Source organism: Medicago truncatula, chromosome 1, assembly GCF_003473485.1.
Source record: "Medicago truncatula cultivar Jemalong A17 chromosome 1, MtrunA17r5.0-ANR, whole genome shotgun sequence".
Taxonomy (NCBI): Eukaryota; Viridiplantae; Streptophyta; class Magnoliopsida; order Fabales; family Fabaceae; genus Medicago; species Medicago truncatula.
In genome coordinates this window covers 19,990,983-20,012,844 of record NC_053042.1, presented here as the reverse complement: position 1 = coordinate 20,012,844, position 21,862 = coordinate 19,990,983, and the positions used below count along the sequence as shown (strand labels likewise).

At 32.9% G+C, this 21,862-nt stretch overlaps 2 protein-coding genes and 1 pseudogene across 3 annotated transcripts; 2 read left to right on the top strand and 1 right to left on the bottom strand.

Annotated features, from left to right (window-relative positions):
• The first annotated feature begins 2,082 nt into the window (after nt 1–2,082).
• Nucleotides 2,083–5,076, top strand: LOC25483250 (uncharacterized). Of its 2 annotated transcripts, XM_013611910.3 has the most exons (5): nt 2,083–2,446; nt 2,524–2,735; nt 4,245–4,509; nt 4,611–4,629; nt 4,717–5,076. In XM_013611910.3, exons 1-5 carry the CDS (start codon nt 2,186–2,188, stop codon nt 4,905–4,907), a joined length of 948 nt encoding a protein of 315 aa, XP_013467364.1. In that variant the 5' UTR covers nt 2,083–2,185; the 3' UTR covers nt 4,908–5,076. The 2 variants fall into 2 exon arrangements, with proteins under 2 accessions (XP_013467364.1, XP_013467365.1); XM_013611911.3 differs by having other exon boundaries at nt 2,093–2,446; nt 4,611–5,076.
• A 7,957-nt stretch (nt 5,077–13,033) lies between these two features.
• On the top strand, nt 13,034–16,832 carry LOC25483249 (protein trichome birefringence-like 36). The gene is made up of 5 exons (XM_013611909.3): nt 13,034–13,462; nt 14,966–15,137; nt 15,213–15,394; nt 15,672–15,830; nt 16,067–16,832. The coding sequence occupies exons 1-5, from the start codon at nt 13,146–13,148 to the stop codon at nt 16,362–16,364; spliced, it is 1,128 nt and encodes a 375-aa protein (XP_013467363.3). The 5' UTR covers nt 13,034–13,145; the 3' UTR covers nt 16,365–16,832.
• A 984-nt stretch (nt 16,833–17,816) lies between these two features.
• Nucleotides 17,817–19,849, bottom strand: LOC25483246 (zinc finger CCCH domain-containing protein 24-like; annotated as a pseudogene).
• Nucleotides 19,850–21,862: the final 2,013 nt, after the last annotated feature.

Below are 21,862 nucleotides of genomic sequence, written 5' to 3'. Positions count from 1 at the left end.
GACTTTCAGTTTAATTAGATTTGAAGTTAAGTGAAATGAAGGCTAACTTACTCTCCCGCATCCAATCTTCATTGTACACGTTAATCCTTGTACCATCTTAGGATTTCTGCAGGGACTTCATAGCTCATAAAAAGTGGCAAATAATTAATTAAAATTCAACAAATTTGGATTAAAAAATATGTATATCTAAAAAATTCATATATTATGTTTTTGCTAACAAGGGTTGTACATTTTTTTTTTTATATTGATTGGTAATTTTTCAACTTTACAAAAACAATATGAATAAAAATTCCAGAAGTAATTTTCCTAGGAAAAATAAATCCAGAAGTAATTTTTATGAAATATACACATTTATTTGTAAGAATTTTAATATAATTTTATGGAGACGATGAATTTTTTTCTCATAATACTTTGAGCAACTTTTCTCTCCTTTCTATAGGAGGAAAAAAAAAAATCGACATCTACCTGGTGTCCAATAGGATAGTGCCGACGTGATACTCGTGGAAAAATATTTTACAAACACACAGTTAGACACCGTATTGGATAATGTAGTGATATTTTAACAACAATTTTGGTACAACTTTGAGATAATTTTGTTGTCTGTTGTTCTTTTTTTCATTGGTCAAAAACAAAAGAGAGAGAAAAAGGAAGAGAAAGAATAAAATTATAATGTGAGTATGTGAGAGAAAGTTGTACCAAAATGGTTGTATAAATATCATTTCTCTCTTGGATAATACTAGTTTTTCTTTTTTAATTATTTTTTCTATCTCCTCTGGATAAAAACAACAAATACTGTTTGACCAAAAAAACAAAAAATACTGTAAACATTTAGCGAAAGTCAAAATTAGTAGTATATTTTAATCAATTACTTTTTTTATTTGTCCACCTTGCTTTACAGTAATCAAGAAGTAATGGCATGCTATTATATATATATATATAGTATAAGCTATGACAAGAACAGTCTGTGTTGTTTAATACTCAGTTACACATTTTTTTTTTTAAGGAATACTCGGTTACACGGGAAATGTCATATTAAGTGATTTCACATAAATAAAAAAAATCGTATATAAATAATAATAAATAACAATATTATCAAATTAATATTGTTAATTATTGATTGAAAAAAATATATTTTAAAATAAACGTCATGTTCATTTTTAAATGTTAACTTTTTTAACTAAACATTCTAATTAACTATGTACACTACTTTTAGAGTATTATTTTTTTTTATTTTTTGTTGAAACACATCAATAATTATTAGTGGTAGTTTAATAAAAGGGTTATGTATGTATTTTGATAATTTTGCAGTGATTCAGATGAGGGAATATATACTTTTCCAACTACGGAGAGGGTATACCTTGAAAGTGATTGATACGGAGGGAATAAATGTGTATGCACACCAATGTATAATTTTTCAACTATGGATGGAATATGTTGAAATTCACGTGAGATTAATTAGAGCATAGGGTTGACAAAAAAATAATTGATGTTACATTCAAAACTAAAAATTACCCCTTTCATTTTAAAATACACCTCACATTTTTCCAATATGTATTATTTATATAATTAGTTTCATCGTATTTTTTACCTGATATTTAAATAAAAATGTTATTATGTAAAATATTTGATTTGTTTCGATAAATATTTTTAAGGATTAATAGTGTTTTACACCCCTATAATATAAGTTATTTTCGGATTTACTCCCTGTAAAATAATTTTTTTGATTTACCTTCTGTAAAATATTTTTTTTTCTAGAATACACCCTAATAGGTCATACAAAAACGAATTATTATTTTTTTTCTACAAAAATTTTGGTTTTTGTATGGTCTATTAGGGGGTATTCTGGAAAAAAAACTTTTACAAGGGGTAAATAAAAAAATTATTTTACAGAAAAAAACTTGAAAATAACTTATATTATAGGGGTAAAATACCATTAATCCTATTTTTAAAATAGTAAATTTATATAATTTTGATAAAGTTGTGCATTAATATATATGATGTGATTCACAACTATATATATTTTGAAATAGAAACAATATAATTTTTTAAACAACTTTTCTTGTAAATATCACAATTACGTACGATGGGAAAGATGGAGTGTATATATATATATATATATATATATTCACTTGAGTGTTGGCACTAACATAATAACTTTGATTGGTTCCGTGTTTCAACTGAGAAAATGTTGAGAAGAATTGCATCAATTTTGTTGATTGGAATTTTGGGTTTAGCATATGAAGCCATTAAACCTCCACCCCCAAGAACATGTGGTTCACCAGGTGGTCCACCCATAACAGCACCAAGGATAAAGCTGAGAGATGGAAGACATTTGGCCTACAAAGAACATGGTGTTCCAAGACAATTAGCTAGCAAGAAGATTGTATTCTTACATGGGTTTGGTTCTTCTAGACATGATGCAGTGATTGCAACAAACCTACCTAAGGTAATAATTAATTCACCTTAAATTTGATTTTAATAATTATTTGGTATTTTTTATTTATTTATTTTAAATTTGGTTAGGGGTTGCTTGAAGAATTGGGAGTATATGTTGTGTCAATTGATAGACCAGGGTATGGAGAAAGTGATGCTGATCCAAAAAGAAGTGTAAAGAGTTTGGCTCTTGATATTGAGGAACTTGCAGATAAGCTGGAATTGGGATCTAAGTTTTATGTCATGGGATTTTCAATGGGTGGACAAGCTGTTTGGGGTTGCCTCAAATTCATTCCTCACAGGTAGGTAACACTGTTAATGCTCCTTCTATCCTATCTTAGACCACACATTTTTAATATTTTTTTGAGTTAAATATGTTTTTAATAAATATATAAATTTTTCGGTGGTGATTGAATATTTTATAGAGATTAAAAATTGAACGAAAATTTTATAAAAAATAAAATAAAAATTTGATATATTTATAGGGATTAAAAACATATTTAATCTTTTTTTTTACGGTATATCATAAAAACAATATTTTAAAATTGACAAATTACACAATTTTTGATAACATTATTTTTAATTTTTTATGTAATAAAATGTCAACATTTTTATTTATTTTGGTTAAGTAGCCTATAATGACCAGAGCTCACACATTTTAAATGTGGAGAAGTCGAGTGTTTTGGGTTCAAACTACGACCTCTGTATATAATATACAATATTTTACCAATTGAGCTAGGCTTACGGGGGGATATGTCAACATTTTTATTATTTTTTATTAAAAAAAATCAAAAAATGGTAAACAACTCTAAATCTTCATCATACATATCCAAAGACCTATATTTCATTGAAAAAGTTTCATTAAACCAAAACTCGGAGATCTATTGTTCTACCTAACATTGATCATCGTTTTCCCACCCACTCCAAAAACAACTATGACTTACATGAATGATGAAAATGACATTTCATTATAAATAAAACTCAAATTGAATTATGGTAAAATTTCTAAAACTTGTGAAAATAGATGACAAAATCTTGTTTCGGTTCCTCAAAAAAAAAAAAAAAAAAAAAAAAACGGTGGGGCCAGTATTGAATGTAAATCAATTTAAAATATCTTTACATAAAATGTGACAAAAAAATTAAAATAGTCCTTCAAATACTAAAAAATAGTATTAGAAGTAAATTAATCTAATTAAAATCCATTTCCACATCAATATAGTTTTTATTTTTTATTTATCATTTAGTTCAATCATAGTTGAACTAGTTAATAAACTAAATTAGTTTTTGTGATTTTGGTGAGATATGAAAATAACACCTATAAAATAAAAACAGAGATTTCATCCCCTACGCCGAAATATTTTTTAACACGATGAGGACTAAAATGTTGTAAAGGTAGAATTTGTGTTTTATTTTTAAATGGATTGTCTTTCTAAATTATAGAGGTTATTTGATATATTAACCTTAGTTGAACCAATTGAACAATAGTATAAAGGCTCACGGATTCATCTCTAATCCAATTTTTAAAAGAGAAAGGTTTGGTGTACGCTCATACGAGTGTATACATTTTGAAAAAGAAAGAGATATGATAAAGTGTGAAATGAGTGTAGGAGATTATAAAGTGTTTAAATGTTTGTATCTTTTTTTTGGTCAAGTAGCCTAGCGGCTAGAGAAATTCACCTTAAAGGTGAATAAGTGGGGTGTCCGGGGTTCGAACCCCGACCCCTGCATATAATATGCATTATCCCTTATCAAATGAGCTAAGTTCGCAGGGACTAAATGTTTATATTTAAATATTGGTTTTATGACAACAGACTTGCTGGGGCAACATTGATGACTCCAGTAGTAAATTACTGGTGGCATGGGCTTCCTTACAACATGTCCACACAGGCCTATTATGAGCAACCTATACAAGACCAATGGGCACTTCGAGTTGCTCATTATGTTCCATGGCTTACATTCTGGTGGTTCACTCAAAACTGGTTTCCTACATCAAGTGTAGTAAAAGGCAATTCTGCTGTTTTGTCTCCCCAAGATTTATCAATTGTTTTCAACATGTCTGTTAACAAAGAACATCGGGTACGTACTGTACTAATTTATATATATAATCTTACGATTATGATTGATCAACAGTGTAAAATATCTTTATACTGATCGAACGACTACTTAATTTAATGCAGTCACAAGTGAAACAACAAGGTGAGCATGAATCTATATGCCGTGACACGATAATTGGATTTGGAACTTGGGATTTTGATCCACTTGATCTTGACAACCCTTTTTCAGATAATACAATCAAAGTTCATCTATGGCAAGGTGCTGATGATAAGCTAGTCCCCGCTACGCTGCAACGATATATTGTTCAAAAACTTCCGTGGATTCAATACCATGAATTGCAAGGTGCTGGTCACTTGTTTCCAAATGTCGAGGAAGTGAGTGCAGAGATCCTCAAAACACAGTTGATGGATACGAAATAGTGCACGAAGTTAAGCTACCGTTGTTAATTTTGGTATTTAGTGTTTTGCGCCCTTAAAAGTGCAAATTGGAAGTGACATTTTACTATTAACATTTACCAAAATTTGAAACAAACATATGTACTAAAGTTCAACTTACCTATACATTTATAATCCAGTATTGCATACACAATTATTATGCTCAACGAAAATACAAAGTTGTGTCCATCAAGTGAAAGTTTGCTAAAGGAACTTTTGAGTCACCATGGAATCCATACTTCCATAGTATGGATATCCATATGTTGGTTTATTTTTCATTCAACCTTCATTTGTGTGTGTTAGTTTTGAATTTAAAAAATCAGAAGTACTGGCAAAGGAATTACTGGGTTGAGTCACGATCAGATCGCTCTCTTTAAGACGTTTCGCTGCACTACCCAAGTTGTGCAAGGTAGGTAGACTAACAACTACGCCATCTCCAGGATAAAATAGCCCAGATCACTATTACGATTATACACTGCACGGTATACAATCGCTCGAGATATACACCTCAAAATATAGTTTAATCGATCGATTAAAACTATTCAATACGGTATGTAGCCGCTCTAATCGAAACCGAAAGGGACAGAAAGGAGTAGAAGCACAAGAGTGACTCGTTAACACAAGTCGAAGGGAGAAGAGAGGAAAAGCAAAGCACATGAATCATCGACTGTGAAATTCGGTGTCAAGAACGAGGGGGGCGAGCTCTCATTTTATAGGAAGAGTTAGAGCTGTCAAAACGGGCCGGCCCTAGCGGGCTTCGGGCCAAAAAGCCCGGTTGACAAAACGGGCTTGAAATATACTACCCGAGCCCGGCCCTACACGGGCCGCGGGCTAAACGGGCCGGCCCGTATTTTTTTTTTATTTTTAAAAAGTACTATAAAACACTACTATAATTTTTTTATAAATAATATTTTTAATATGTTTAAATAATGTCTAGCACAAAAGTAAATTGTAAACATTTTCGTACAAAACGTCCTAAACTAAAACGACGAGGAAAATGATTTTAAATAAATTAGATATGTTATGGTTATAGATATTTATATATTCGATCTTTAAAACTATAAATAACGAAATGAATAAATATAATTTTATATTACATTTATATTTGTGCTAATTCATTGAATTTTCACTTTTGTTTTTTACTTTGATAATCAACTAAGTAAATAATTATTTGAAAAATATATATAATTTATAGAATTTTTTTTGTTATGCGGGCTAACGGGCTACCCGCGGCCCATTCGAGCTAGCCCTAACGGGTACCGGGCTTTTAAGGGCCGGGCTAAAAAGCCCTATTAAAATTCGGGCTCAATATTTTAGGCCCAAGCCCTATATTTATTCGGGCTAAACGGGCCGGCCCATACGGGCCGGCCCATTTTGACAACTCTAGGAAGAGTTTGTAACAAAAAACGAGAGACTTGGGGATTAAGTCGGCTGAATCCTCAAGTAAATAAGATTTGTTTCTTAATTGGATATATCCGAAAACGCGTAGCGCTTTTGGATAATGATTAGATTAATTAAATAATTAATTTATATATAGCATTTTTGACCCACCCACGACCCAAGCCTGGTCCGGTCGGTCGGACGGCGGCTTCGTCGCCGCGCGTATGATATATATGTTTTTGTAAGCGTTCATCCGTTCACGAAAGTGGGTACCCCAAAGGCACACCCTTGGGGGTCACTCTACCCTTATATAAACACTTTCTAGTTGGTGTTGAAGTAAAAATAGTGTTCATAACACACGCAGCAGAATAAAGTTTGGATCTATTTTGCGCTTAAATTATAAATTATAAATTAGATACTAAAAGTGTACCTTTGTATCAATTCTTGAAGCATGAAAAATTCTTCAATGATATGAAGACTCTACGTGTATCCACACCGAGACCAATTCTTACCCTCACACACATTACTATCAAATAGAAAGTTGACTCATTTTAATGACCTTTTTAATTTTATATGGTCAATTATTGTAAAGAGCAATTAATAAAGGTTAATGCTAATTACTTAAAAGAAAGAAAATGGACGTTGTTGACTACATTAGACATTGACCATTTTAACTTCATATAATTGTGTATAATATACATAAAACCATTTCCATATATATACACAATTGACTATATGAATCAATTAAAATGTTCAAGGTACAATTGACCATTTTTCATATAAAATCAAAGACGTTTCTTCAACGTACAATTTATTTAATTTAATAAATAATTATAATATGCTCAATTTAATTATATATTATTTGTATTCTTTGTACTAGCAAAAAATACAATAATATTCCACTTAGAAAATTTATATTTTGATTAATTAAATTCTTCAATTAATCATCAAATAATAAAGTAATTCTTTAGTAAGAATTAGAACACTCGTTTGTGTGTGACCCTGTAGGTTCAATACTAAACTGGTAATAGATTAATCAAATTAATATATTAATCAAGGTAGGCGTCTAGTAACACTCCTTAACGTCCAGGTAGTATGAAGTATTATTTTACTATCAAGAATCAAATAGAATGACATAATATTTTTCTTCCGTCGTTACAACTCTTGTTAACTCTAGAGCATGGTACAATTGTCAAACTCTAATAAGTTAACATATATGACTTAAGAAACTCATTTCTTCTTTCATTTAGTTTCCCTGGCCAAGGTTTTGATTTTATCATAGAGTTCAAACTCATTATCAAGAGTTGACGGATCCCATCTTGATTAGTCATTAATTATACAAGCATTTAATCATATCTAATATCCTTTCAACTAGCACCCTAAGGTATTAGGTGTTCAGAATCAAAATACTATAAATGACATGTTAATTACTATGACAATCTCAGCTCAAAGAAAATTATTATATTCTTTCTTGAGAACTTTTCTATTGACAATTTAAGGTAATGTCGACCATTAGTAATTCTCAGTTGAGTCAGTTCAATGATCACATCTCTATATGCATCATCTATATATGTAATTTAATAAATGAGACTTATTAATCTTTATCCAATAAAGACTATCACATATATATTGATCTATCCGAATTATTGATGTCCTATTCACAACAATCATACGATCAAGAACAATTTAGATTAAAAAATAATAAAAGACTTGTTTCTTATTATCATAATCTCTATCATGATAACAAGTCTATAGTTTTAATCAAGGACATTATCAAATTAACTATTTCACTAAACAGTAAACAAGATAATGAATATTTATTAATTTTAAAATTGGTTACATAATTGATTGGATCTTGGGCATCTCCAACAATCTCCCACTTGCACTAGAGCCAATCAGTCATGTATTTCAATCCTATTCCCCACCTGAAGGTTCACTTCACCTTTTTCTTAAAGGTCTTGCCAACAACCATGACAGCTCCTTTCTTCTTTTCAGAGGTAAATTGATTCTCATAATCAATCAACAAGTTAAGCATCTCATGCAAATCAGAGCCCATCTTGTTCATATTAAAATTCACAACAAATTGTGAAAATGATTCAGGAAGTGATTGCAGAATCAAGTCTTGAGAAAGCTCTTTCCCAATTTTGCACCCCAACTTCTCAAGTTGTTCGATGAGATCAATCATCTTAAGCACATGGGGACCAACTTGATCATTTTCACTCAATGAGGACCTGAACAGAGTTTTAGACAACTGATATCTAGCTGTCCTACTTTGACCACCGTACATCTTCTTAAGATGTTCGATAATTTCCGATGGATTCATATCCTCATGTTGCCTCTGAAGGTTAGAACTCATGGAAGCTAGCATGATGCACTTAGTAGTGAGACGTTGCTCCAAGTACTTCTCATGTTGTGAGGTGACCATAAAGTGAATATCCAAAGGTTCATAGTTTTGTTTTTGTCTTACACTCTTGATGTGTTGTCGAAATTATAATGGTCATTCTCATGCCAACCTTTTTGCACATGACATTAAATATGTTCTTTTTGTTCATATGTTCATTTGTAATAAGTTTCAAATAACATTTCCTTGTCATGATATAGTTTATGCTTCAAATATTTATTGCTTCCTCAAATGTAACATTCCATTGCCCTGTACGTGCTTGGCCTTATTTGAACTTAAATCCATATTTGAGACCAATGCTTGAGATCAATCTCTTCATCATAACTTGGTGCTTTCCTTGATAATTGTACAATGCTTTTATACCTTTAACTTAAAAGAGATACTCAAAAGCACAAGTTATATAACAATTAAAATCAGAATTAATAAAGTTTAATTTAATTAGTTTGTTATCTTTAAAACTAAAAATAGGGATTTAGATTTTATATCAACAGATACAACCATACATATTTGAAAAAAATGATCTACAATGATTAAATAATACAAATAACCATCTAAAGATCTAACAGGAGCTGGCCCCCAAACATCAGAGTACAAAAGTTCCAAAGGTTTACTACTTGTGAGATGATGATTGAAAAAAGGAAGTTTGTGGCTTTTGGCACAATGCCATGAATTGCACTCATGAGATGTTGGAAGCTTTATTGGTAGATGATGACTGTCAATCAGATGCTTTATTATTTTAGACGAAGGATGACCTAACTTATGATGCCATGTAGATGCAGACTGGATGCTTGTATGCAATGCTTGAGGTGAGCTTGATGGAGAGGATGCAATGGACAAATGATAGAGATCTTGTTTAAGTGGACCTTGGAGCAGTGCTTGACCCGAATTCAAGTCCTTAACAACAAAACGATTTGGAAAAAATTCAACAGAACAACCGTTAGATTGCCATAGTTTTGAAACAGACAACAAGTTGGATTGAATTTTAGGTACACATAAGACTTGTTTAAGGTGAAGAGGTTTAACAAATGTTTGAATAATAGAGTTACCAGTATGAGTAATTTTCAAACCTGTTCCATCACCAACAATAACTTGATCTGCTCCAGGATATGAATTAGCTAGAGTGAGCTGCTGCAGATCTTGTGAGATATGGTGAGATGCTCCAGTATCCATTATCCAATTGGCATTTTGTGTTGCAGCCTGGTTTTGAGCAATGTTTGCAGTTGGTTTAGTGCCATTCCTTTTTGGAAAGCCCATTATCCTTTAGCAAATCTTAGCACTATGTCCTGCTTTGTCACAAAACTGACAAACAATTTTGTTTTCACCGTTCTGCATAATAGTAGGAGAGGAGTTGCGATTGATGTTGTTTCTGTATTGCTTCCCCTTATTCCTTGTGACAACATTAGTAGTTGCTACCACATCAGCAACTTGTTGATCTGCACGATGATGAATGGTTTCGAAATCCATAAGCTTTTCAGGCAGTTCAGCAAAGGCAATAGGAGATTCTCTGCTTCTAAGTCCCGTAGATATTTCACGATACTCAACAGACAAGCCATTGAGAGTGTGAATCACAAGGTCAGTTTCATCAAGGGGATGATCAATGATTGATAGTTCATCCGAGATGGCTTTAATTCCTTGAAGGTATGTAGCCATCGATTGATTTCCTTTTGTGAAATTGGAAATTCGTTGTTTGAGTGCCATTATACGCACACGAGAGCGACTGGCATACATGGTTTTTAGAATCTCCCATGCTTGATTGGAACTTTTGACAGTTCCTAGATGTGTGACCACGGTTGCAGCCACAGATGAGATGATACCATGCAGAATGAGTTGATCTTGTCTAACCCAATGAGTAAAGGCTGGATTGACAGCTGCAGAATTGGCCTCCAAAATCTTTGAAGGACACGGTTTGGTCCCATCGACATAGCTCATAAGATTATAGCCTGTTAAGAGAGCCATGAACTGAATTCTCCAAGCAGGATAATTGTCTCCATCAAGTTTTATGGAGAGTTGGGAACCAGCATTCAAGATGAGTAATTTGTCAACTGGTGATGACACAGTGGGTGTCAGTTGGGAATTTTCAATTTTAGAGTTTGATGAAGACATAGTTTAGGGATCGTGAAAAAAAAAAATTGCTTGTAAGCTAATTAGCTCTGAATATCATAAAGGAATGATAGTTGCTTTATTATTGTTGCCAAAGAGATGGCTATAAATAGTTACAAATTACAACTGAAGCTCCAACTCTTAAGGGAGCTGATTCTCTGAGTTTTAGGAACTCATAATAGTGAGGGGAGCGTATAGCTGATGTACTATCAGTAAGGATGTCTATCAGTTGCTGTTAGTAAGGAAACATGTGATACAAGTGTTCCTTAATTCTATAACAACCTATATACAAGTGTACCTTAATTATAGTGCAACCTATATTATCTATTCCTGGTATAGTTGATAACTTTGTGGTCCAACTTTCTAATCATTAATTACTATAAACTAGGGACAGAGCCACAAATCAAACTTAGGGAGGACCAAGTTGAAAGTATAATTTATTTATTTATTTTTTCCAAATGCACAACATATACAATAAAATTAAGAAATTATAACATATATTCAAAGTTAAAATATATCAAAAATTATAAAAATTTTAAGGATATAAAAGATATGGGTATCTTGAAGTCGGCCATTGAATGATTAGACAAGAAAGATTTTTGAATAACATAGAAATAAATATGAAATAAAGAAAATGAAAACGTACGAACTCACGATAAAATCGCAAGCAGCGAACCTTTCGTAGTGTCCAAGAAAGAGCAAATATAATCATAGATAACAAGTCAAAATTTTTAAGCAAAATTGCAATGAGTCAAAACCTCACTTTCCTTTCGTAGTGTCCAAGCAGTGAACCTTTCTTAGTTCTTTTGTAAATGGCAGTCAAAACCTCACTTTCCTTTTCTATTTTAAGGATTAATGTTGTTAAACCTATAAACTCAAGTGTTTAAGGCCAAATATATTGAGTCAAAAAAAGGTCATTATACAACCTCATATAAAAATTTACAAGAAAAAATAGATGTTTTTGGTCCTTGTAAATATACTAACTTTTCGTTTTAGTTCCTCTAAAATTTTCAATAACTGCTTTTGGTCCTTATTTTTAAGTAAAGTTTTGTATTTTTTAATGAAATTGTGCATAAATGTGTAGAATATTGTAAAAATCTCTCCCAAATTTTTTTAGTTTTTTTTGGGAAAGATTCTTATAATATTTTCAATTTTTCTGCAAACTTTTATTCAAAAATATGAATTCTATATATAAGTTTACTTTAAATGAGAGACTAAAACGAAAAGTTTATCATATTTATAGGAATAAAAACATATTTACTAATATAAAAAAATAAAAAATGTTTGTGGGACGGTGGCCTTTAGTGGTTCCCGTTCTAGCTCCACCCCTGCTATAAACAAGCGTTTTGCATCAATCTTGTATACTTCATGTCATATACTCACATGAAGGGTTTTGTTGACTCTCCAATTTTTTGTTTCACCTAGAGCAAGTATTCAAGGGGACACTAATGTGCAATTTATTTAATTTTGCAGTGATAAGAATTAATTTTGAGTCATGAAGCACAAACAGCTTCGACACAAAAACAACAAATCGATACTGTTAATTTGAAAGACAACGACATGTAGATATCGTCAATTTGAAAGACGGAGGACACCAACACCACTACATGTATATATTTATTAAAACATCAAAATTAAGAATTAAAATATATACATGTGCATCTAAATTGAGCAATTTATGTCATTTTAAAAAGTTCTAAAACAAGATATAAATATTTAACTTTTTATTTGTTCATCCATTATAAAATAGTTGGAAATGTTATATCAAAATTAATGTCTTTGAACCCCTCATTGATTGACATTGCGCATACATATTTTTAAGTTTTGTAGATGTGTTTGAGACATGTTTAAGAAGACATCCATTTTAAACCCTCGTTAGAGCATCTATAATAAAGACATCTATTTTAAATTCTTAAATGATATCATTTGTACACATCACTCATTTATAATTTATAATTTTTTAATAGTAGTATTTAATAAGCATTAAATCTCTCTAACCTATAATCTCTTATAAATGTCTTATACAACACTCATTAATCATCTATCGAAAACCTAACATCATTACATTTCAATATTCTTATATTAAATATTTTAGATTCTTCAAAAAAAAATATTCTTATATTAAACGTATGTGTAAAATGAGCAAATGATTCAGTTATTTCGGAACCCAGGTAGGTTCAATTACTATGGTTTAAGGCAATAAGTACAAGGAACATATGTGTATGGTCCACACTCCACACCACCCCGCAAATCATGCCTTGATGAAACACTTTACTTCAACACCAAACCCCTTTCACTCTACATAACCCTACTCTTCCTTAACTCACTCACTTCACACTTCCATGGCAACACCTATCACTCATTTGCTTTCTTTTTTCTTGTTGTTCAGCATCTTCCACTGCACATTATCTCTTCTGGACCCACAAGATGATGTTGGGTTTCTAGTTGAACCTGATGATGTTAACATCGTCCAAAACAATAGAAATTCTAGCAAAAGATGTGACTTTTCTGTTGGAAAATGGGTTTATGATGAATCTTACCCTCTTTATGATCCTAACTGCCCTTATCTTAGTACTGCAGTTACTTGTCAGAAGAATGGGAGGCCAGATTCCGATTATGAGAAGTGGAAGTGGAAGCCAAGTGGTTGCTCCATCCCAAGGTCTGTTCACATTGCCACCTTTTTGTTTTCTTCTATACACTTTCATTTAGTCAATATTTATTTATTTATTTATCATTTTGTTTTTTATATTTAGTATATATATGATCCATCATTGTTAAAAGGGCAACCCGGTGCACTAGAGCTCCCGCATATGCAGGGTGCGGGAAGGGGTCCCACCATTTGGTGTATTGTACGCAGCCTTAACCTGTTTTACATAAGAGGCTCTTTCTAGGACTTGAACCCGTGACCTTTCAGTCATATGACAACAACTTTACCAATTACGCCAAGGTTACCACCCCTCATGATCCATCATTGTTATGCACCGAAAATTAAAATTTGAGAAATGTTAATGTGTGCTCTGAGTGGATTTGTTAATAAGTCCAAAATATAATTTTTATTTAAGGAATGATGCATTCAATAAAATAAAACTTTAAAAAACAATTTTTTTTTACCTAAAAATTTGTCAATTGTTTCTTTTTTTTTTTAATCTTTAACAAGTGCCCCTCGGAGCACTTAAAATTTTCAATAGTAGTCTTGCATCCATTTAATTGATAAACAAACTTTACTAATCAAACATGATCTAATGGTGTTGGTTTGAGACTTTAGAGTGTGCTCTTTCGATTCCTTCTCTATCAATTTCGGTGGACTAGTTGTATAGAGATTTGCTGTGACTTTAAATGAGCCCCGCAAGTGAACAGTGAGATTGAATCTCTCATATTAGTCCGTCTTTAGGACAGATGGAGTTCTAAAAAAACATGGTTGAACTTTTTAGATAATTAATTTGAGTATTTACCTTGGCAGAAGTTGTCATAGTATATTCTAGATTTTTTAGGGGAATATATTCTAGATTTATTATTCAAATTTGTGGTACTTTTGTCACTTTTTTCTTTTTGTCAATGCTAGCTTTTATCAACTCTGAGTAGGGGAGTGGAATGTGGGATGTTACTATGTCATTCCAACACTCCATTGATCTCAGTTTTTAACACCATCTCCTATATGCATAACTTCCATAGTCATGGTTTTTGTGTTATTGTAATTTGTACGGATATGGTAAGCTTGTGGATGATGAGTTTGTGAATGGAGTAGATGATCTAATTCATCCCTAAAAATGGAAATGTTAGTCATTTTAGTCTTCAAATTTCATGAATAGGCAACTACGTCTCTTAGTTTGTAACATGTCAGTCATTTTAGTCCCTGAAGTTTTTCTGTTAGAAGGTATGAGCTAGACGCCACATTACCAAGTCACAAGGACCATTTTGCCTGAAAATATTTGTGGTTTTATTTTAATGTGGGTAAATTGTACAAAGACTATTTGTCTAACTATTAAACCACCTTCCATTTTACTTATTTTAAGGACTATAAATGACTGATGTTCACGATTTCATGACTAAAGCGACCGACATTTACAATTTCAAGAACCAAATTTGTATTTAAGTAAATGAATTTCAACACTTCGGTATGAACAACCTCCTTGTAAACTTAACTAGTTTATTACCTCTGTAGGTTTGATGCACTGAAGTTTCTTGGAAAAATGAGAAGGAAGAGAATAATGTTGGTGGGTGATTCAATAATGAGAAATCAGTGGGAATCTTTAGTATGCTTAGTACAAGGTGTAATTCCAACTGGTAGAAAAAGGGTGACCTACCATGGACCTGCAATGGCCTTCCATTCAATGGTAATGAAGACATTCATCAAACACATTTTCTTTTCTTCCTTTGTAAATTATTGACACCACAATTTTCTCTGATAGGATTTTGAGACATCAATTGAGTTTCTTTGGGCACCACTGTTAGTGGAACTGAAGAAAAGTCCAGAAAACAAGAGAGTCTTACATTTGGATTTGATTGAGGAGAATGCGAAGTATTGGAGAGGAGTTGATATCCTTGTATTTGATTCAGCTCAGTGGTGGACTCACTCCGATAAAACAAGCTCGTAAGGAAGATTCTTTGTCAATTAATATTCCACCTTCTCTTCATATCATTCCATTTTCTCAATTTCCCTCTTAGGACAAACTACTTAATTCGGCATTTATAGCATAAGCGTTTATATTAGTTGTTTTCGTAAACCATCTTAGAAAGCTTATGGAAATAAGCCAAAATCAGCTTATGGACATGTCATAAGTTGTTTCCATAAACTCTCTAAAAGAAGCTTAATCTTAAATTTGCAATAAATGCTTCACATTTATATGCTTCTTTCTTGACTAATACAGGTGGGATTACTACAAGGAGGGAAGTAATCTGATAAAAAACATGAGTCTTATGGTTGCTTATCAAAAAGGACTGAGTACATGGGCAAGGTGGGTGGATCTAAATCTAAACCCTCAAAAAACCAAAGTCATTTTCAGAAGCATGTCACCTAGGCATAACAGGTACTATATATACTTTTAAATGCCTAATACTTGTTTATCTTTGTCTATACAATAACAACCAAGTCTTACATCTCACTAAGTGAAGTTGATTACATGGATCAAACGACACCATAATATTCTATCGGAAATAATGTTTATAGCCAAACCAACCATTGAGCTCTAAATCTTCACAGTTTTTCGCCTATAGTTTTGTTTTTGGCATTTCATTGTTTCTAGCGATTGGATTTTTTATTCAGGGAAAATGGTTGGAAATGCGACAATCAGAAACAGCCTCTACCATTTTTCAGCCTTCAACAACATGCTCCTGAACCGTTGGTTGTTCTCCAAGGAGTGCTGAAGAAAATGAGGTTTCCGGTATACCTGCAAGATATTACGACAATGACTGCCTTACGCAGAGATGGACATCCTTCAGTGTATAGGAAGGCAACCAGCCAAGATGAGAAACAAAGAATGGGCCATTCCTCTGATTGCAGTCATTGGTGCCTCCCTGGTGTGCCTGATATTTGGAATGAGATGTTGAGTGCGCTGCTTTGACCGTAAATGTAATAGAATTTAATATCGTAATTAGGTCCTGAACTAATATACTTTTTGTAATTAGGTCCTCTTAGTCAACTGTTAGTTAACATGTAATGGAAGGACCTAAAGTTGGCAGCATTGTAACCATATAGGATAAGTATGATTTTGTTTTCAACCATCAACTTTCTTGCGTAAAGATGAACGTGAAATCAACATGGAAGATTTCATTAGAAAAAGTTGGTGGAGGTGTCAAAGCCGCTGCAGTCTGGTTTTTGTATCTTGGATTCTGCAACTTGGTTGGCGTTCTGCTGTGGTGGTGGTGTGGTTTTGTTTCTGCAGAAAGTTGTGCTAGTTTTGGTTCAATTCCTCCTTTGTTTGGTGGAATTCTTCTGTGTAGGAGGAGGGGCTTTGGTGTGTGGTTTTCTGTTTTCCATGTGAGTCTATTATCAGTTTAGCAAGTTGCATCATATATTGTCTTAAAAAGGAGATATATTTGTCTGGTCAGAAACCTAAATAAAATCCATTTAGACTATAAATATAAATGAAAAGGTATAAATAAATAAATAATATATATTTTTGAAATAATTTAATGATATGTATTTATGAATGTGTATCTAATTGACTTTTTTAAGAAGTCAAACTAGTCAACTAAAATTGACATCAGAAAGAATTGAATCTGACACCTTGAGAAGAGTACGAGCCTACACCAAGGTCCTAAGCCAACACAAGTTGAATTCTTCCGTAAAAAATAAACACAAGGGTGGATTCTACTTAAGGAGCTCAAGTCCCTTACCACGAGAACAAGCTCATCATTGATTTTGAATTTAACTTTTAATTAAATTCTAGTTTATAAATCATGAATTCTTTTAAAAAAAATATCAATCATAGAAGAATAGATAAATAGCTGATAATGTAACGTAACAAATCATAAATTTATTGTAATAGAGCTTTCAATTTTTCTCATTTTTCTATATCCTTAATTTTGAAGAGCATAAACCTTGTTCAAGTAATACTTCACACTATTAAATTACTTGATCACTTTAAATAGTCAATCCAAATTCTAGTTGTTACATGAAAAATAATAGAAAAAAATACAAGACATAAACACATAACATACTGTCAAAAATAAAAACATTTAAATTAATCTTTCATTGTGATCTGCAGCAATTATTCAGCAATGCAGATTACCTGCAATTATTCCTTCTGAAAGATAAGTTCAAAAATTTAAATAGATGGTTACCTCCGCACTTAAGATGAGCGAGTCTAACCTATATGCGACTTCACCAATAAAAAATATATATAAAGGCACAAACAACTTGAGAAAAAACATGAAATCAATTGAAACTATTTGTTTTGTTGTTTTGTAAACCATCTAGCTTTCTTCAAAGGAAAGATAAATAAAATGGAAAAAGGAAGAATCCTAGAAATAACTATCTTAATAAGATATGAACTATGAAGCGTCAAATTAACTTAAACTACAAGTTGATCCAGTTTCATTTGCTCAAGCGAAGCTCCTGAAACCGAACGGTCAATAGATTAAATTTGCGAATTGGAATTCAATCTACCAGAAGATGTGACAGGGCCAGAAGATGCAAACTTCTCTGTAACCATCTCAGGTGAGGAAACCTTCAGTAGGACTTTGGCCCATGATAGATTAGGCTCTTCATTCCCAATGATTTTATGTTCAAATGAGAATGCATTGTGCATCTGGCGACTTAGTTCGTCTCCATTTACCGTCCCAAATAAGACCATGGGTCCGTAGGTGATCCAACAACTGAGGAAGGGATTTTGTAACCAAGTTCCCTAGAGCTAACACTCTGCAGTTGTTGCTGCTGTTTCTCGCGATGAGGAAGTGCAGACATTTGAGGGCTCAGTGGGGAGATTTGTTCAAGCCTTCTAGGTGACATGCTACCGCATGAAGGGACACTAAATGAAGCTTGTAAAAGACGATGCTCATCATTCTTGGGAGACAGCATATTAATATTTGAAGGCGATAACATATGTTGAAGTTGTTTAAGCTCATTCGTAGCAGCTGATTTATGTGAAGGGGAAAAAACAGAAGCCATTGCTGGGTCAGAATACCTAGGAGATGACAAAATTTCCGCAGAAAAGAGGTCTTCAAGATTTGATGGAGTTAGTGCCTTTGACCGACAAGAACTAGGACCGGGCTGTGAGAAACAACTCAAGTCTTTCATAAGGTTCTGCTGCCCATCTAAATAGCTCAGTACATTGAAGTCTTCAGGCAGAGTGTTGCAAGCACGGAGAGAAGATCCCAACCGATTAGATTGAAAATTGCTTCCTAGAACATTTTGCTGTGCCCAAGCAGCACTTTGGAATGAGATGCCATTTCCAGAAGGGGGCATAGGCTGGGAAAAATTAGATGGATGGAAGGAAGAGACTGACGGGGGTGAACCGACCAAAAGATTCATTGCAGCAGCCAATTCCATCGCATTAAAAGCAGATGCAGATGAACGTGGTGAAGGAACGCCAGATCCAGTTAACGAAGGCAGTGGCCTCAATTCCTTTTCATCGTGTGCGAAAAAACACACCTTTTTATTACAACGGGGCCTATCTTTACAGAGTCGTGTTCGATACTGATCTGGGTGTAGCCAGCACTCGAATATCCCATGAGCATATTCACACTTATCTCCATGCCTACAAGCCCCTTTCCTGAATTCAGGGCAAGCCATGCAGCTGTAAGAGAACCTCCTAAGGTCTCTCCTCCGAGCCTTCTCTCCGGGATGCACATATGGACACTCAGTCCAATCATGAGATTGTGAACGGGAACAACGAAGGACCTTGAAAGAAAACATCCGAAATTCATCGCTTGCATACATGCTGTTTTTTATACCAGGAAATGATGGATCAACTGGATACTGTTTATTCTCGGTAAATTTCGAATCCACCACAGGAGAAGGTGGTGACACTGAAGGAGGGTATGGCAAAGACATTCCATTTTCAAGAAAACCAGAACTAGAAGAATCAACAGACGCTGAAATAGAGAAATCACCAACAGATATATTATCAGAAGCATTATCCAAAAGAAGTTTCTCAAGAATTACTTTCAAGCTTTGCATATTAGGAGGAACAACAATGAGATCAACAGGACGATTTCCATTGCTATTGACACAACTAACATTTGCACCCGCGGATATAAGAATCCTCACAGCATCAACAACATTAGCAGACCCACCAGAAGCAGCATAGTGAAGGGCAGTACTTTTGTTCGCCACGCAAGTGAAATTCACATCAACATCTGGATACAAGAGTATAACCTTCATAACATCAATACTACCATAAGTGGCAGCAACCATCAAAGGAGTTTTGTGCTCAAGAACAATCTCCGTAGAACCAGTTTGTCGACCGTACCAAATCCCCGCCTCGTTAATTGAAGCAGCTCCTTCTTTTTCTAAAAGAAGCTTAAAACCTTCAGAGTCATTGTGAGAAGCAAGTACCAGTAAACTTGGAAAAGAGTCTTTAATATTAACAGCTAGTGTTTCCATATCCTTGAAAGTTGAAACTTCTACAGTTAACTGGACACAAACAACCATAAATGAATCAGCTATACTATTAGAACATCAATCAAAATACTCAAATCGAATGTGACACTGTATGTATTTATCTTCGCACTCCTACTTTTTATCTTATGCACTTTCACACAATTTTAAATTACGCACAAAAAATCATAGGAACTTCTTCATCTAAGCCTTTGAAAAATGAGATTTCACGACCAATGTGTATTCAAGGATTTTTAGAAGTTACCGCTTTTAGAGTATAATGATTAATAACAGATTTTTCGAGCAATTCATCAAAATAGTACATGATTTATTATATACATTTATACACATTTTATAAGTTCTCAACAAAAAATGGAGCCAAAAATATGCTAGAAAAAATTAACCCTGAATTTCCACAAGCAAACTATATACTATCATGCTATAACAGAAACATTAATACCAAATTATTCAATAAATACACGAATCAAAGTATTAACCAAACAAATTATACAGACAAATAAAAAGCTCCTTAAATTAGTAAGACAAAATCACAAAACATGACGAAATAACTGTACCGTATTATTTGAATCAAAAAAATTACATTACATGATTTGTATACACCTTTTAAACATATCTGTGAACTTCTCATAAACAATGCAGCACATGATAGAAAATTGACATTATCCATAAAATATAACTATCGGGGTGTGTTTGATTTTCTAAAAAAGCAAAAGTCTGAACAATTTTTTTTTGTACTTTATTTGATTTCGAAACTATAAACTGATCATATTGATTTAGAAACTATCAACTGCTCATAGGACTGTACAAAACAAATATCAGGGACACGACAAGAATTGAGTTTTATAATGTGTAATGTTATGTCTTGTTACGTATGCGTTTTGACAAGCAAATATTATAATGCTATACAACAGAAACATTGATATAAAATAAAATTATTCAACAAAATAAAAATAAATCACAATATAGCACAAACAACTCATGAGGAATCATCATCATTCATCAACAGAATTAAGACAAAAAAATGATCAAAGTATGAGTGATTGTTACCGGTAACCGGTGTAGAAGATAACGATCGTCTTAGAAAACCGAAAGAACTATGATCGGAGTAAGAAGTGTATGAAACAATGAGATGTGAAAGAGAGAAGGGTTAGGTTTAAATCTCGGACGATAGTAGTGATGAAACATGAGAGCAAGAGAGTAATGTTTTATAGTTCAGAAATTGAAATGGAAATGGAAATGTACCAAAATTTCAGGGGAATTTATATGCAAAAAAAATTGGAATGATGAAATAGAAATACTGCTGAGTCAATGTGAAGTCATTTGAGTCAGTGTGACATGTAGTGCGTGTGCCAATGATTGGAATGTTCAAGGACATGAGTCACTTGTGGGAGTTAAATCCAGAATGAAAATATTCTTCATTATTACTAGTGCATCAAATATGGAAGATAATAAATTGCCAATTATGCAATTAGTACTACTCCATCAAACAATTTTTATGTATCCACGTGTAACAAAAATTACACGTGCATCCAACTAATTAGACTAGATCAAGTAGATATTTTAGGAAACAGCCTATAAAAGTGGCACAATGAAGTATTTTTTTTATTTTTTTTAACAAATAATATATTAAAACCAACGGCCTATCCCTTCAGCATAAGGTGTGCCAAAGAGGATAGCCAATAATTACATGAGTCTCAAACAGAAGAAAAAACAGTTAGCCAGCACCCAAGCATAAAAATGGGTTCTGACACCAATCATTATTAAAATTATAATGATAAACAAAAAATTGTGCTTTATATCACCAAAAAGAAAGAAGCTTGATGTTTTCTAAGAGCTGATAAGGTGTGCTCTCTTTTGCATGGAAAATTATAGAATTCCTTTCCTTCCAAATGACCCAAGAATTTGCATACCAGATTAGATACATAAAAGAACACCGTGATTTTGCAAGACATGAGGAAGTACCAAACTGAAGATAGTGGTCGACAATGGTTAAGGGGT